This window comes from Nannobrachium achirus (genome assembly GCF_963921795.1).
Source record: "Nannobrachium achirus genome assembly, chromosome: 6".
In the NCBI taxonomy this organism is placed as follows: Eukaryota; Metazoa; Chordata; class Actinopteri; order Myctophiformes; family Myctophidae; genus Nannobrachium; species Nannobrachium achirus.
In genome coordinates this window covers 21,392,143-21,407,981 of record NC_137815.1, presented here as the reverse complement: position 1 = coordinate 21,407,981, position 15,839 = coordinate 21,392,143, and the positions used below count along the sequence as shown (strand labels likewise).

The 15,839-nt window shown below is 43.6% G+C and overlaps 1 protein-coding gene across 1 annotated transcript in view; it reads right to left on the bottom strand.

The window, feature by feature from the left end:
• Positions 1-15,839, bottom strand: part of phf2 (PHD finger protein 2) — a gene marked incomplete at its 3' end in the record, with an annotated part of 68,900 nt that overhangs the window by 6,231 nt on the left and 46,830 nt on the right. The window contains exons 14-20 of the mRNA XM_080728402.1: positions 15,186-15,302; positions 12,500-12,618; positions 10,997-11,175; positions 10,553-10,620; positions 7,788-7,954; positions 4,366-4,548; positions 3,419-3,546 (exon numbers count right to left, since the gene is read on the bottom strand). Coding sequence (XP_080584528.1) covers positions 3,419-3,546; positions 4,366-4,548; positions 7,788-7,954; positions 10,553-10,620; positions 10,997-11,175; positions 12,500-12,618; positions 15,186-15,302 — 961 coding nt within the window. The remainder of the gene's footprint in view (positions 1-3,418; positions 3,547-4,365; positions 4,549-7,787; positions 7,955-10,552; positions 10,621-10,996; positions 11,176-12,499; positions 12,619-15,185; positions 15,303-15,839) is intronic.

Here is a 15,839-nt window from a genome sequence, read left to right as displayed (position 1 = left end):
GAAATAATGTCGTCAGGACATCCGGCCGTCCGTTGAATTGTATTCATCATGGCTGCAGAAAAATGGATATATCTTGGATTATTTTCCCACATCGAGCGTTTGTTCAAAACGGCCCTTGTGGACCATAGCGGATCACTGCGGTTGTATTTCTTTCTTCTCCGCGTGAAAGAAAAGACGTTCGCCGGCCGTGACCGGGACCCCCCATATACATAATGGACAGACACTGTGGTGTGTACACGGAGCCCTCAGAAATCAGGTAAAAACAATAGGAAAAAGCATTAGTTTGATTAAAACTATGGCTGTCAAAGTGTTTTAATACACGTTGTTCATATGTGCGACGCATGCATGCGCTTTACTTTGATTCCTTCCATCCAAACCGGTGCCCCCCCCCTCCACCTCCCCAGTCAGCTGTGAGACAGCTGTTGACTGTCCCCCCCCCCCCCCCCTCCCCGTTCATTGCCTTCTGCACCCCCCACCCCCTCGACATCCAGCGTTTAAAACATGTGCACTTGAATTTCACCATAATTGGTTGATCAAGATAAAAAATGGCCTGTTTACAGGAGAAGAAAGGAACTGTGGCGTTTGCGCGGGGAGGGGAGGGGAGGGTGGGCAGATGGTTTTGAGAGCGCGGAGGGAACGTTCGTGTTAACTAATGACTAATTAGAAAATCAGTAGAGAAAGCATGTAGAGGAGAAAGCCATGGTGAGCTCATGCTAATGGCTTATTAACAAGCGGGGAGGGTCAGCCATGTTGTCTTTGGACGGGCTTCACATGGAGGAAGTTGCGCGGCGGGGGGAAAAAAATGTCAAATTGGAGCAACACTAAAGAGTGTATCTGGGAAAGGAACGCACACAAAGTAAACAGCGCGGCCTATCATCTACTGCTAATGAAAACTTCCTGAAGCCACATTTAGCATTAAAGGACCCGCATGTTGATACTAGCCAAGGTCAAGCTGCTTTTAACAACACCTGTTAGCAGCAGCGCCGAGAGAGAGAGAGAGAGAGAGAGAGAGAGAGAGAGAGAGAGAGAGAGACAGAGACAGAGAGAGAGACAGAGAGACAGAGAGAGAGAGAGACATCGCAGTTAATCATTTTCCACATATCAAACAAATTGCATCTCTTTTCGTTCCACTGCTGCTTTGTCATGACATTTTCTCCTTAACTCATCTTGCGCCGATCCCGAACTAGTTCGGCTTTATTTCGGCCTTTTTATCGTCCGGGGTGCGGATCCCGAACTAGTTCGGCTTTTTATATAAAATTATTTAAACACCCAGAGGCCTTACCGAAGCACCGGGCTAAATTTTCGAGCCGGCCGCTGGCCGCGATTTGTTTACATCGGCCCGCGAGAGCGTCGCGCCGCCGATATTTGCCGTCCACTCCAATGCAATCCAGGATCTTTGGAGCTCATTTTCTCTGTTCTATGCCTTTCTATGAGGGGCGCAAGGTTTAATCACGGCTAAATCGACGAAAATTGGGCTTCTAAAATGAGTGGTAGCCAATAGCTAACTTCAAGCTAACTTCATCCTGTTCCTGTTCATGACACAAAGGAAAGTGTTCACGCGCGTCATGGCTGCGCACGGCTTGTGCATATACAGCGTATGTCTATGGTGGATTCTCTGGCCTCCGGGCACTGGATGAGTTAATGAAACATAAATAGCACAAGCCTGAGTTATACTCGCCCATGTCACGTGCCGAAAAAAGCTAATCTACAAGCACACGTTTCATATTCATATTATGATACATAGTTTTGCTCTAGACCATAAAGATATCATTTTTTAACACCTTCTCACACACTCAAAGCTCCTGTGCTATTTGCACGTAATAAGACAATGACGGGCTTGGCCACACCCACCAAACACCTATTTACTTGGCCAAGTAAATATACATTTTGGGGTTTCCTTGACATGAAAAGGTTTGAGGGCCACTGGTCTAATCCACACATTGGCGTATGTGTATCTACAGTGTAACACGTCACCATAATAGTATTATCCAGCCAGTGTGACACGTCATAATTAGGGATGGAGCTTGAAACGAGGGCCCGCTACAAACTCGATAACAAGAATGTATTGAGTACCCGGTATCAATAAGCTTTGGGCTTATCAAGCTTGTTATTGAGCATAGCGGCCCATGCCATCATGTTTAACCCATTTAGGCCTAGGATTATTGACCGCTTTAACTACTGAAAAATAGCAGATATACAAGCTCACAGCGCGGCACCGAGTGCCGCGCTGCGAGCTTGTAGATCTGCTATTTTTGAAAAACCATGATTTTTCTTTGCAAGTCTTTGAATATATCTATTTAAAAACGAATATTTGTAACTCAAATATTTGCTTCTGGGGGTCCCTGGAGCAACATATTTTGAGATGGGGGTCCGCGGCCAAATACATGTAATTTCGGGGTCCTTGACATAAAAAGGTTTGAGAACAACATGATTTAGAAGAAGGATTTAGAAGTCGGGTCAAAGCTCGGGTCAAATATATTCAAAGACTTGCACTCATTTTCACGATTTTTCAAAAATAGCAGATCTACAAGCTCGCAGCGCGGCACTCGGTGCCGCGCTGTGAGCTTGTATATCTGCTATTTTTCAATAGTTAAAGCATAAAATAATGGTTAAAGTGGTTCAAATCTAACGCGACTCGGGCGCGTTCCAGGTATTTGAGAGTTAAACAATCAAGACAAGAGGCGATCAAGAAATGATTACAGTACTATTCATAATTTAAAGCCATTTAACTCTTATTTCACACTAATGAATGACTGTTTTAATGTTATTTAAAGATAATATTTGATACTTTTGTCAGTCGTCATCTAGATGGTATGGTCAGCCACAAGCTCACAGTCACAACAACTGGCCAATAAAAAAAGATAACCAGTTCTGTTCAGAATTTGTCGTCTCACATCTTTCCACAAAATATTAGAAAACGCTCAATAGTGGTCTCGATAAAAGCCCGGCTCAACACGCAGGATCCATAAGGTGCTCATTATCAATACAATATGTACAAGCTCCTCCCTAGTCATAATAGTTTTGTATGATAACAGACAGTATTGTATCTAGTCGGCGTGACACGTCACCATAGTGTTGTATCATAACAGTATTGTATCTAGTCGGCGTGACACGTCACCATAGTGTTGTATCATAACAGTATTGTATCTAGTCAGCGTGACACGTCACCATAGTGTTGTATCATAACAGTATTGTATCTAGTCGGCGTGACACGTCACCATAGTGTTGTATCATAACAGTATTGTATCTAGTCGGCGTGACACGTCACCATAGTGTTGTATCATAACAGTATTGTATCTAGTCGGCGTGACACGTCACCATAGTGTTGTATCATAACAGTATTGTATCTAGTCGGCGTGACACGTCACCATAGTGTTGTATCATAACAGTATTGTATCTAGTCGGCGTGACACGTCACCATAGTCGGAGTCCTTGAAGCAGGCGTCCATGTGGTCCTGGTCGTCATCGTCGTTGAAGTCCATGCTGTCCATGCTGCTGCTCTTGCGCGGCTTCTTGGGGAGGCGCTTGGTGGGCTTGGGGGGCTTGCTGTTGGCGCCCCCGCCTCCTCCCCCACCTCCTCCTCCTCCTCCTCCTCCTCCGCCGCCTTTCTTGCCTCCCTGCGCACCAGGGACGTGCAGAGAATGTTAGTTAGAGAGGCAGGAGCTGACATTTCTAAAAGGGCACTTTTGGTGGAAAATATCGAAAATAGCTGACCTCCAAGCTCACAACGTGTCGCGCTGCGACACGGTGTGAGCTTGGAGGTCGGCTATTTTCGGTGCTTGATACCACACTGAGCGCATTATTAAGCCAATACTGGAGATGTGGCGTAACGGCATGGATTTCTACACTTTTTCAATTCTTTCAACATAAGATGCTGCTTTCAATTTCAGGAGTTATGACAGGCCAATTCTCTTGAATACCACCTTCAGGTATGGCATGGAATCATCATAGTAAAAATTAGTTTCTTTCACCATAGTAAAAATTTGTTTTTCACCATAGTAAAAATATATTGAATATAGCCGACCTCCAAGCTCACAAGGCGTTGAGTTGTGAGCTTGGAGGTCGGCTATTTTCGGTGCTTGATACCACACTGAACTAAGCATAATCAAGCCAATACTGGAGATGTGGCGTAACAGCGTGGATTTCTACACAGAGAGGGCAATTCTTTCAGCATAACATGCTGCATTTCTCGAAGGCTGCATTCAGGTATGAAATGGAAAGGGGGGGCATTAGCGTTTCTTTCACCATAGTAAAAACTACATTCATGGTCTGGAGAGGGCACTTTTTACAGACAGGTTAAAAGGGCAACGTGCCTGCTGCGCGCCTCCTTGCGAGTTGCTCTTGGGTTGGCTGTTGCTCTTGGACGTGGAGTTGCTCTTTGACTGCGAGTTGCTCTTTGACTGGCTGTTGCTCTTGGCCTGCGAGTTGCCCTTGGACTGGCTGTTGCTCCAAGACGGCGGCTGCAGGCTGCTGTCGGAGGAGGCCAGGTTGGCCATGGACAGCATGCCCTGGATGGCCTCCTGTGTGCTGGGGGATGCAGGTGGCTGACTGTAAGTGTACGGCAATGAAGAAGATAACACACAACACACGAGACATTACACGCACAGCCCTGGGGAGCCCTGCAGCCTTGGTTGTTAAAGGTCTCGTGACATGCTCTGGTTTTAAAAAATAGAACATTAAAAGTCTTTATCATGGTCCTTCAAACGTCATGGAGGAGTGTAAGTCCATGCCCAAGAGGGTTAAGGCAGTGCTGGAAAGTAATGGTGGCCACACAAAATATTGACATTGGATAACTCACTTTTGTTTGCCAGTGTTAACTTTGTTTTTTTACAACAAGGGTTCATATTTTAGATTGTAATTCGAGAAAAGAAAAGATGAGTGTTAAAATGTTTTAATTTACTGCATTCTATAGTTTTAGCGATTTTAATGTGGGTGATTTCAGTGGGTGGGGGCATGCGTACAAGTGGCTAAATATGTATTTTCAAACACAATAAGCCCATTCCCAAGATGCACCACAATCTTATTCTTTCATGGGCAGATGTGACTTATGGGGGCTTGTAGTGTTACTGTAAATAGTAACAAAGAAATCACCTTATTGTGTCTAAAAAGACATATTTAGCTACTTGCATGCAAAGTACTGAAATCAAAGTAATTAAAATCGCTAAAACGATAGAAAGCAGTAAATGAAAACAATCTTTTCTTTTCTCTAATTACAATCTAAAATGTGAACCCTTGTTGTAAAAAAACAAAGTTGTCCTTTAATGTCTGTGCGTCGAGTTATTTTGAGGGGACAATAAAAATTACACTGTTATCCAAGCTGAAGGCTGACTACTGTACATGGTATCAAAGTGGCATTTCTTCAGTGTTGTCCCATGAAAAGACATAATAGCATATTTGCAGAAATGAGAGTGGTGTACTCACTTTTGTGAGAGACTGTACAGTATATATAAATTCTCCGTGGACTACTTGTCGTTTATACGCAGCAGCTTTAAAAGCTAATTCAGACTGTCCAGATTAGCAGCCATTAAAGCCATTAACAGCGGGCTGTAACAAAGGGCCCTTTAAGCACGGCTCATAACGAGCGCTGGTCATTTGGTGACCTGTCATCACCGTGTCATGCGTCCTGCTTTCAAAGCAGGGGGGAGTCGGGGGGAAAATAACATGTTTCGGCTGTGTTTTGCTTCGGCCCTTCGTCGCTCATTTGTAGCTTTCACTGCGGTGGAAGTGGACCATCAAGACTGGAAAACAACAGCAAACAGTGGGACACGTGAGGGGGTTTGGGCAGGGACGTTGCTGGGCCCCTGATTCAGCCCGGGAAAAAGAGTTGGAGAGGCCCTAATTGCGCGCTATAGCTCTATAGCGCTGATGCTACTCAAAGAAGTGACAAGCCAGTGGGCCAATTACATGAGTTATATTTCGTCGTTGTCGGGTGGAAACGTTGTATGTCCAAAACCGTTTGTTTTGTATTTATCATTTTAAAAATGATTTAAACTAGTGAAAACAGCCGATCTACAAGCACACAACGCCTCGCACTGCGAGGCGTTGTGTGCTTGTAGATCTGCTGTTTTCACTACTTTTGTGCAAAGGCCTTGTATGATGAAGCAGGGATTTGCTTTGAGAACAAATGTACAAATTTGAAACTTGGAGATACGAGGTTTCTGCCCGACAGTGACGATTTACTTTGTTGGCCGCCCAGCCCCCAAAATGGAACAAAGGCCGACAATTTATTTATTAATTTTTTTCCAATGGCCAGCACGTCCCTGGGTTTGGGGGAGGGGGGGGATGCGGACGGCAGAGCCTGAAGTCAGGCCACGCTTGACAAATTAACGGCAGATTAAACAAATGCCGAGCCTACGCGTAAACCGATAACAGGACCCGTGTAAATTGTTACTTTGATCCTCTGGGCCGGTTTCTCAGCCCTAGGGAGATCGGAAGTGTAAGAGGCCTCCGATCGTATCTGTCACTGGGGCGGCCATTTGCCTGTCAGTGGCTCCGTCCATTAGGAGCGAAGAGCGAAGTGAATGCATTGAATGAGGTGGCTGGTGGCACAGTGGCTCAGTCAGTCCATGTGGTACTAGATTTCACTGTTTCTTACCCAGTGGTCCAGACCATGGCATAATTACAGTGTTCCATGGGGAAATGTTTAAAAAAGACATGTAGTACTTTGTTGCATGTATAAAAAATATGTTTAAATAAACCATTAGAGGGGCGCCTGCGGGCCTAGTGGTCAAGGCGCATACCACATAATAGGCTATGATGCCTGTTGGCGTCGCCGGTTCGATTCCCGATCCGGACGACCTTTGCCACATGCCTCTCTCTCCCCATTTCCTGTCAATCTACTATACTATCAAATAAAGGCATAAAAAGCCCAAAAATAAATCTAAACAAAATAAAAAATAAACCATTAGATGTAGGAAGTACTGTAATAGGCATAATTTAGGAAAAAAGCTTAAAATGAGAAATTGACAAAGGATATAGCATATTGGGCGTGGTGTTGTGCACTGAAAATAGCCAATCTGCAAGCGTACAACATGTCTCAGTGTGATGCCTTGAGAGATTGTAGATCGACTATTTTTGGCACGCGGCGCTGATGTGCAAGTCATAATCTGGCTTTAAAGGAGTAGTTCACCCAGAAAATGCATTTATTTCTCTCATTTACCTAGAGAAGCACTACTCAGCGCTGATCAGGACAGAAAAGCATGAAGTGGCCCGGGTCGCTGGCCTAGAGGTCCAGGGCACCTATAAAGTATGCTCCATTGCGGCCTGACAGCGCATTGCCGGTTCGAGTCCCGTGCCAGGCTGACTGACATCTACATTTCAGAATGCATCAAACTATACCTCCATGGGATCAAAGCTGCGCACAACTCGCGCGATCATGGATTCCTTCTTCATCGAGGTGAAAACATGCAATTTTATGTATTTGTCTGTTATTTGTAGGCTAACTCTTAGCTGCGAGATTCCATTATGGAGTAGTAGCCTATGACCGGATTAGAACAGCATTTTTTCCACATAATACCCACCAGTGTTGGGGTCGGTTCTGTAATATCTCGGAATAAATCGGTTCTCTGAAGAAATCTCATGGCTACAATTAGGGTCGGGATGAGCTCTCGACTGTATGAAATATGACACTGCTCTTAGAGCTCAAACAAAGGCTGAGAACAACTGATCTATTGGTGCTAAGAAGAAATGGTCTGGGGATTGTTAAGTATATAAGTAAGTATATTCTAAGTATGTTTACTATGGGGAACAGCTTGTAATGGAGGCGGTGATGAGGTGCGGTTATGTACCTGTTGGCACTGTAGTCGATCCCGCCCACTTGCTTGCTGGCCTGCAGCAGGTCCAGAATCCCCGCCGCGCTGCCCGCCTTCTTCTTGACCTTCGAATTTCGACCCTTCACCTCCGGCTTGGCCTCGGTGTCTATGTGGAGAGATTCTTCATCTGAGGAGTCCGCGCACTGGGGGGAAGAGTAACAGATAAATACTAGTGGTGTAACGATACGCATCACGATCAGTGGTGTGATATGGATTTTTCGAAGTGGTGGCCCTCTAAATTCATGATGTCACATGCGCGCGCATGTGCGCACGCATGCCTGCCGCTCGGTGCTAATTCTGTATAACACAACAACTAAAAGTTTGCAAAGAATGCTAGGCGAACGTATATGCTGGACGCATATAAGTGTAAATGAGCCTGCCTACCAGAGTATTGTTATGCAAAGCAGACAGGTAGGGGATTGAAGTGTTGACCGACCGAGCCGTCACACAACTTGACGACGTGTGTGCACGCGCGTGTGCGTGCGTGCATGTCGGGCGCGCGTGCGTACAGCTTGATACGTGTGGGCTCGCCAGAGCCCAACCAAGCCGACGGCATCTCATCCCTGATCACAATACATGGATGATATTGGTTCATTCATGGCGATACGATACGATTCAATTCAATGATTTAAAATCGAAAACAAACACAAATTTAATCTGTGTGAAACATGCCAATAGTGCATGTTTTAAGGGAAAAATCAATTATTATGGATATAAATAAGTAAACACTGTGATTCTCTAGCAAATACATGGACATTATATTTCAACACATATGGACAAACCCGTACCTTGACATGAACACATAGATTACACACATTTATCGATAGACCAAGAGTAGCTATATGGAATTGAAAACTAATTAGACCCCTCTTTTTCATTTTCCTTCTTAAAAATCGCTAAATACAAGGCACAAATACTTAGTTTCCATACAATCAGTTATTTGCACTGCAAAACGATTCGATACCGATTATCTGCATTGTAAAACGGTGTTTTGATTCAGTTACTATATCGTTACACCCCTAATAAATATCGATAACATCCACCAAAAACAGAAGACAAGTATTGCTTCCAAATGCACGTTCTGTTAGTGTGACATGTGCAGCCCATTTTCTCCGCCTTGCAATGCGGTGATTAGTGTTTTCCTGCGTTGCATTGCTCCGTCGCTGATCACATTAACTAGCCGTTACCACAACACCGGCTTGGCCCCGAAAGTGAGTTGAAAAAAAGAAGAAGAAAAAAACAGTGCATGAAACAGACCGAGGTTGTTATCTGGCCTGCCGTAACCTCCCGCTTAGTAAACACCCGCGCATCTGGTGGGGCTCTGATTCCACCATTTGTACCGCGGCTATTTCCCCGTCATCAGCTTGTGGCGATGCTTGGCACAAGCTACCCCGGCTTCTCTCCTCTTTGAATCAGCGCGTGGAGACTGCATTACGGGAGCGTTCGCCAGTGGTGTAAATCAGTGGTTCTACAACAGGGGGTCCGGGGACCCCTAGGGGGAGTTACTACAGGGGGTCCTCCAAATCTTTGTGTGATAGAAACTTTTTTCTCCTTTTTTTATATTAACCACTTGAACCCTTTAGCCAAAAATAGCAGATCTACAAGCTCTGAGCTTGTAGATCGGCTATTTTCGGCAAAGAGGTTTGGTGTAGGGGGGGAAAAAGAGCAGACTAAGTACAGAGTGAAAGGTCAAGTTTATTAAGTATTGATGGTTCAAGTGGTTAAATATCTGAAAACACAAATTGACATAAATTCAAAACACGCTGTCAAACGATGAAACTACATGGCATCCATGAACAGGTTATGGGGGTCCCTGCTTCATCTCTCTCTCAACAAAGGGGTCCTTGGCCTGAAAACGTTGAAGACCCCTGGTGTAAAGTAACTAGGTACTTACTTAAGTACTATACTTGGGTTCAATTTTGAGGTATTTGTACTTTACTTGAGTATTTCCAATATCCAATACTTTTACTACTCCACTACGGATCTCGGATCCAAATGTTGTACTTTTACTCCACTGCATTTATTTGACAACTTTATTTGCTAGTAGATTTACAAGCTCTGTGAGCTTGTACTGTAGATCTGCTATTTTCAAATATCTTTACACATTTGAAAACTTGTGAAACGGGATACTGCATAATGAGTACTTTCTACTTTTGTACCTTAAGTACATTTTGACATGGATACTTTTGTACATTTACTCAAGTACATTTTGAATTCCGGACTTCTATTTGTAACAGAGTGTTTCTGTATTGATACTTTGACTTAAAGGGGGAGACCACCCATTTTCAATATTGAACTATGTCATTAATATAACTTAGAGGACTTGTGTGGAAATAGAAAAAAAGTTCCCCCCCTTCTGTGTTGCCTAGAACTGGAGGATTGATTTTGGGGTTTGTATTGTAAAGTACAACGGTGTGATGTCATCAAGTTGTACTTTATAATACAAACCCCAAAATCAATCCTCCAGTTCTAGGCAACACAGAAGGGTGGGAACTTTTTTTCTATTTCCACACAACTCCTCTAAGGTATATTAATACTGTAGTTCAATATTGAAAATGGGTGGTCTTCCCCTTTAAGTAAAAAGTTTGAGTACTTTTTCCACCACTGGTGTTCACAGCCCTGAATGATACATGCATGCATGTGTGCGTGCATATGTGCGTGCATATGTGCGTGTGTGTGTGTGTGTGTGTGTGTGTGTGTGTGTGTGTGTGTGTGTGTGCGTGTGTGTGTGCAGACAGTACCTTAGTAACTGATGGTTGTAGCTTTGGTTTCTTTGCTGGCTGTATGGGTTCTCTGATGTTGGACAAAACTGCAGACAACAGGACGATAAGGACAATGCCTCAGAGCTGGAATTCTCTTTCTATCACAGTACTTCTCAAAGTGGGTGTTCAGGGGCTTTCCAGGGGGTCCCCAGTAAAAATCGCTAAGACTTGTATAAAAATCAGTTTTACCACTTTAACCCAATATATTATATGTAGGCAACACATGCTAACAAGAGCTTGTAACTAAAATGATCCAAATACATTGGATCAAGTGGAATACAGGTCCTTTTTTCCCCATTTCCTGTAATGCAGCTTCAGTGATGCGGTCGGGAACTCGGCTCCGCCTTGCTCCCGACCGCATCACTTTAGTGCCAATAATCCCACTATATGGTGTAACGTTACTTAAGTGATGCGGTAACTCACAGGACAGGTCTCGCTTGGCGGCGTTCTTTTTCCTGCGGATGGGGAACTCGTCGATCTTCAGCTCGCCCTCGTCCGAGACGTACTCGTACTCGTCCCGCACCGGCTTGGTCTTGTCCTCTTTGATGTTTTGTAACGATCCAAAGACACTGGAGTTGGTCTGAGGTTTCAGTGCCTTTGAGCTGGTGTGGGGGGAACCGCAAAATTAAAGAAAAACACAATGAGAAGGGGCTGGTACACCCTGGCAGGCCTTGAGCCCAGCGTAATGGCTGCAGCGCTCGATGGCCGCAAAACGATATGATCATCATAACGCACCACAGGACAAGGTTAACATGCTCCCTTCTGGAGGGGAGGGGGGAGACATCCATATCAGTGCTGTCAGGCTGAAACCTTGTATCTCCTTATTTCACCTTTTTACATTGTCGTTTTTTGTAAATGCCCTATTTTGTTACACACACTACAGTATCACAGAAGAGTAGAGAAAATAGCTGATCTAAAAAGCTCACAACCTTGTTGCATGATGGTGAAGCGTTGTAGTCATCTTTTGCTAATACATTTTTTTTTTGTTATTATAATTTTGGGGGGTGAAAGTGTCTCTGAAGCGTTATTTGGAATTGCACATGCGTTATTTGGAATTGCACATGAGTTGGGGTTAGGCATAGTTTTACTGAGGTTAAGGTTAGAGTTAGGGTTAGGTTTAAGTGATCGCACCTCCGTGCGGTCCAAGCGAACAAAAAGGAGTGCTCCCTAGCGCCAGTTCAGCCAATCAAAAGCTTCCGTGGGCGGGGTTTGCCCAGAACTCATGTGCAATTCCAAATCGCAAGGCTGGAACATAGGTTCTTTACCTGAAAACAGGGTTCCCACACATTTTTACCAATTAATTTCCAAAACTTTTCCAAAACTTTTCCAGAATATTTAACCCAATTTCCAGGACTATATAACAATAATTCAGCTCAATAACAAGTCGCTTACTCCTATGCGCAATGCCCAAAGACAGGTAGTGTATGCCAGTGGTTCTCAACCTTTTCAGGCTGTGACCCCCGAAATAATCATATTTTAACTGGGGACCCCGGCACCCTGACGAGCAGTAAGAGTTGAGGAATTTTGTATAACACGGTTCTATTGTGAAAATAGCAGATCTACATGCTCACAACGCCAATTTTGTATAACACGGTTCTATTGTGAAAATAGCAGATCTACATGCTCACAACGCCTCGCAACGAGCATGTAGATCGGCTATTTTCACAATTTCTGCCTCTATATATTTGACAATTTGGCCCATGTTTAATTTGTCATTTCAGAGGTATTAACAAAATCAATAACCAAAGACAATGCATAGCTATTTTTTTCCAGGACCTTCCAGGAACCTTGATAAATTCCAAAACTTTTCCAGTACTGGAAAAATATTTTTCTAATTTCAAAATATTTCCAGGAATTTCATGACCGTGGGAACCCTGTATAAGTATTTACGACAGACAGACATACAGACATACAGTACATACATACCCCAGCATCTTCTTGTGAGACATCGTAAAGCTGAACTTGTCCGTTTTGCTGCCCAAGTGCGGCGTTCTGTCAAACTTGCATTCCTCTTCCATTTTCAGCAGGGAATCTGGTTTGCTATTCTGTAGAAAATTGAAAAAGACATTTTGGTGAAAAAACAATAGTGACATAAAGAAGGGATTAAACTAAACCCTATGATGTTAGGAGGCCTCACTTTCCTGCCTTGTTTGGTTTTTCATTTGATGTGCCCGCTTCCACCAGACCACACGATTACCGGGAGGAGGGAACAACACCAAATGCCAAATGGAATCAAGTCATTATGGAAAAATCAGACCATGCATATGCTACTGTTAATATTACTCATTCTCACTTCATTTTAACCACTTAAACCCTTTATACTTAGTTGACCGGAGTGGACCAAGTACTATATACTCAAAGTATAAATACTACTGGTCAGATAGGCCTATCTATTACTCAACTACAAGTGAAAGTAGCTCGAGTTAAAGCACTGGAGTACTTGAATTACTTAAGCATTCAAAAGTATAATTGCTTCTAAAAACTTTCAATTATATAAAAGCGCAACTACAAAGTAAATTGTCTTTTAATCGTAAATGCATGGCTGTATTGACATTTTTTGACATTTTCCAAAACAATTGAAAGACGTTCCAGAAGTTTTCAAACAAATATCAATAATAGCAGATGCAGATCTACAAGCCGTGAGCATAATCGATCTGCTATTTTCACTATATCTGAAACAGGGCTTAAGTGGTTCATTCATAATATATACTTTTTGTCTTCGAAATGCAGTGGAGGGAAAGTCCTAGCTCTCCGAAAATACAAATACTCGTTCAGCCAACACAGGGATGCTGACAGAACCCTCGCTAAAAACCCCAGGGCAAAAATCCACTAGTCCGAGACAGTTTGCCCTCCTGGCCCCCAAGTTGTGGAATAAACTCCCTGTCGCACTTAGAACAACGGACTCACTCGCTACCTTTCGCCGTGGACTGAAGACTCACCTTTTCAGACTCCACCTAAACCCTTATATTAGCACTACTGGAAAAATCAATGACCATACATGAAGCTAGTTAGCATTTGTTTTTAGGTTTTTTAGAAACCTTTTTTCTTTACTGATTATATTGTTTTTTTCTAGATAGATATTCATTTGCATTTGTTATATTGCTGTTGATGTACTGACATATTATCTTGTTTATTATTGTGATGTTTTTATCTGCTTATTGTAAGTCGCTTTGGATTAAAAGCGTCTGCTAAATGCCTAAACTGTAAACTGTAACTCAAGGGCAGCGCTGAAGTATATGTACTCGGTTCGTACCACCACTCTGCCGGCCTCATTGCTCTTCTCAACGTTATAAAAAAGAAAACGAATAAAAAAACGCAGAGCTGTGCGCGCTCGGCAGCCTCAGCTGTGGTCCCAACGTGAAGATGCATGGCGCGGTGGTGACCTTGCTCCGTATCTATAGAAGACAATCCGTCCCATCTGCAAGCGCTTGTCTCCAATGCGAGGGAGCACTTTGGATCAGGAACCTTGGGAGTGAGTACAAGCATTCCAAGGCAGTTTGGCATTGAATTTTCCATGAAACCGAATCCCTCCTAATGTCTCCCATTGGAGAGTTATGCTTTTGCTCCGCAAAATGCTTTCCACGTCGCTCGCCGATAATGACACAACAACCTCCTTAAAGGACAAGGGCATATGTAAATGCTTAACCCGTTTAGAACGGGTGCACATTATTGAGTATCATTATTTTATGCTTTAACTATTGAAAAATAGCAGATATACAAGCTCACAGCGCGGCACCGAGTGCCGCGCTGCGAGCTTGGAGATCTGCTATTTTTTTTAAATCGTGAAAATTTGAATTTTTACCCGATTCTATAAGTGTCTTTTGAACCCTTCTAAGGTTTTTTGAAAAACCCTATGTTTCTATGTCAGCAATCTGGCCAGCCATCGTCAAAGAAAATGTCCTTTTCACGTAAATGGAGCTCAGTTAGTCTGTTCTTGAGAGACTACTATGTCAGTGGTTCTCAAACCTTTTCATGTGAAGGACCCCCAAACTGATATTTATTTGGCCATGGACCCCCATCTCAAAATATCTAGTTCCAGGGACCACCCAGAAGCAAAATTTGAGTTACAAACGTTTGCTTTAAAAATACATATATTCAAAGATTTGCAAAAATGTTCATGATTTTTCAAAAATAGCAGATCTACAAGCTCGCAGCGCGGCACTCGGTGCCGCGCTGTGAGCTTGTATATCTGCTATTTTTCAATAGTTAAAGCAGTCAATAATTCTAGGCCTAAATGGGTTAAGACGCACTGCAGTGGATATGACGATATGAGGGCAGTTCCGTTAGGTAAACTCTGCGAGCGCGAAATACTTCTGCAGCGGCTTTGATGAGCCGCAGGCCTTTTAAAACCGGCGACTCTCGGGCCGCGCCGTGATCTACCGCAGCCGCTTTGAAGTGAAGTGCGCAAATCGCTTTCGGAGGGATCCTTCGCGTTTTCCGTTTGTGTCCTTATGGCACCCGACCTTCGCGACTCGCACGATTACCGAAAAGACGCTGCATGCTTCGGTTTATTTGCACTTTTAAAGGGATCGTTTGTGCTGTTTGCTTTGGCTTCGAGTAGGACCGTCTGATCTCACAACCCTTCGTACGTCAACGTTTTGCGTATCTTTACCTTGTACTTCCATTTGGCCTCCGTCTTGTTCTTGTTCTGCTCTTTGATTTCAAACTTGTCCACGTTGTTCTGCTTGGACACTTCTTTCTCGGACACGCTCAGGACATTTTTAACAGCCTGGGGATGTAAAGAGAGCGGCACATGAGTCAAAAAGTCCTAACAAGGCAGTGGTTCTCAAAATGCATATATTCAAAGATTTGCTCACATTTTCATGACTTTTTCAAAAATAGCAGATCTACAAGCTCGCAGCGCGGCACTCGGTGCCGCGCTGCGAGCTTGTATATCTGCTATTTTTCACTGGTTAAAGCATTCAATAATTCTAGGCCTAAAGCACTTTCAAACTGGCATCCCAGTGTCGATATAAATCTTGTTGATATATACTATACGCTATACGGTATGATACATCGTCTGTCGAGACTGTTACTTCTAAAGTAGCAGATCTACAAGCTCAAAACGCACTGCTCCGCGCTGTGTTTTGACCTTGTGGATCTTCTATTTTTGATACTTTTGTGTGAAGCTGTAGTGCAATAGGTAGGGCATAAGTAGGGCATTCATAATTTACGAAAGGTTAGAATGTGGCGATGGAGGTTTCTGCCTGTAAGCAGGGGTGTCGCACCAAATTCTGGGCCCTGGGTACAAGGATTCACTGCCGGC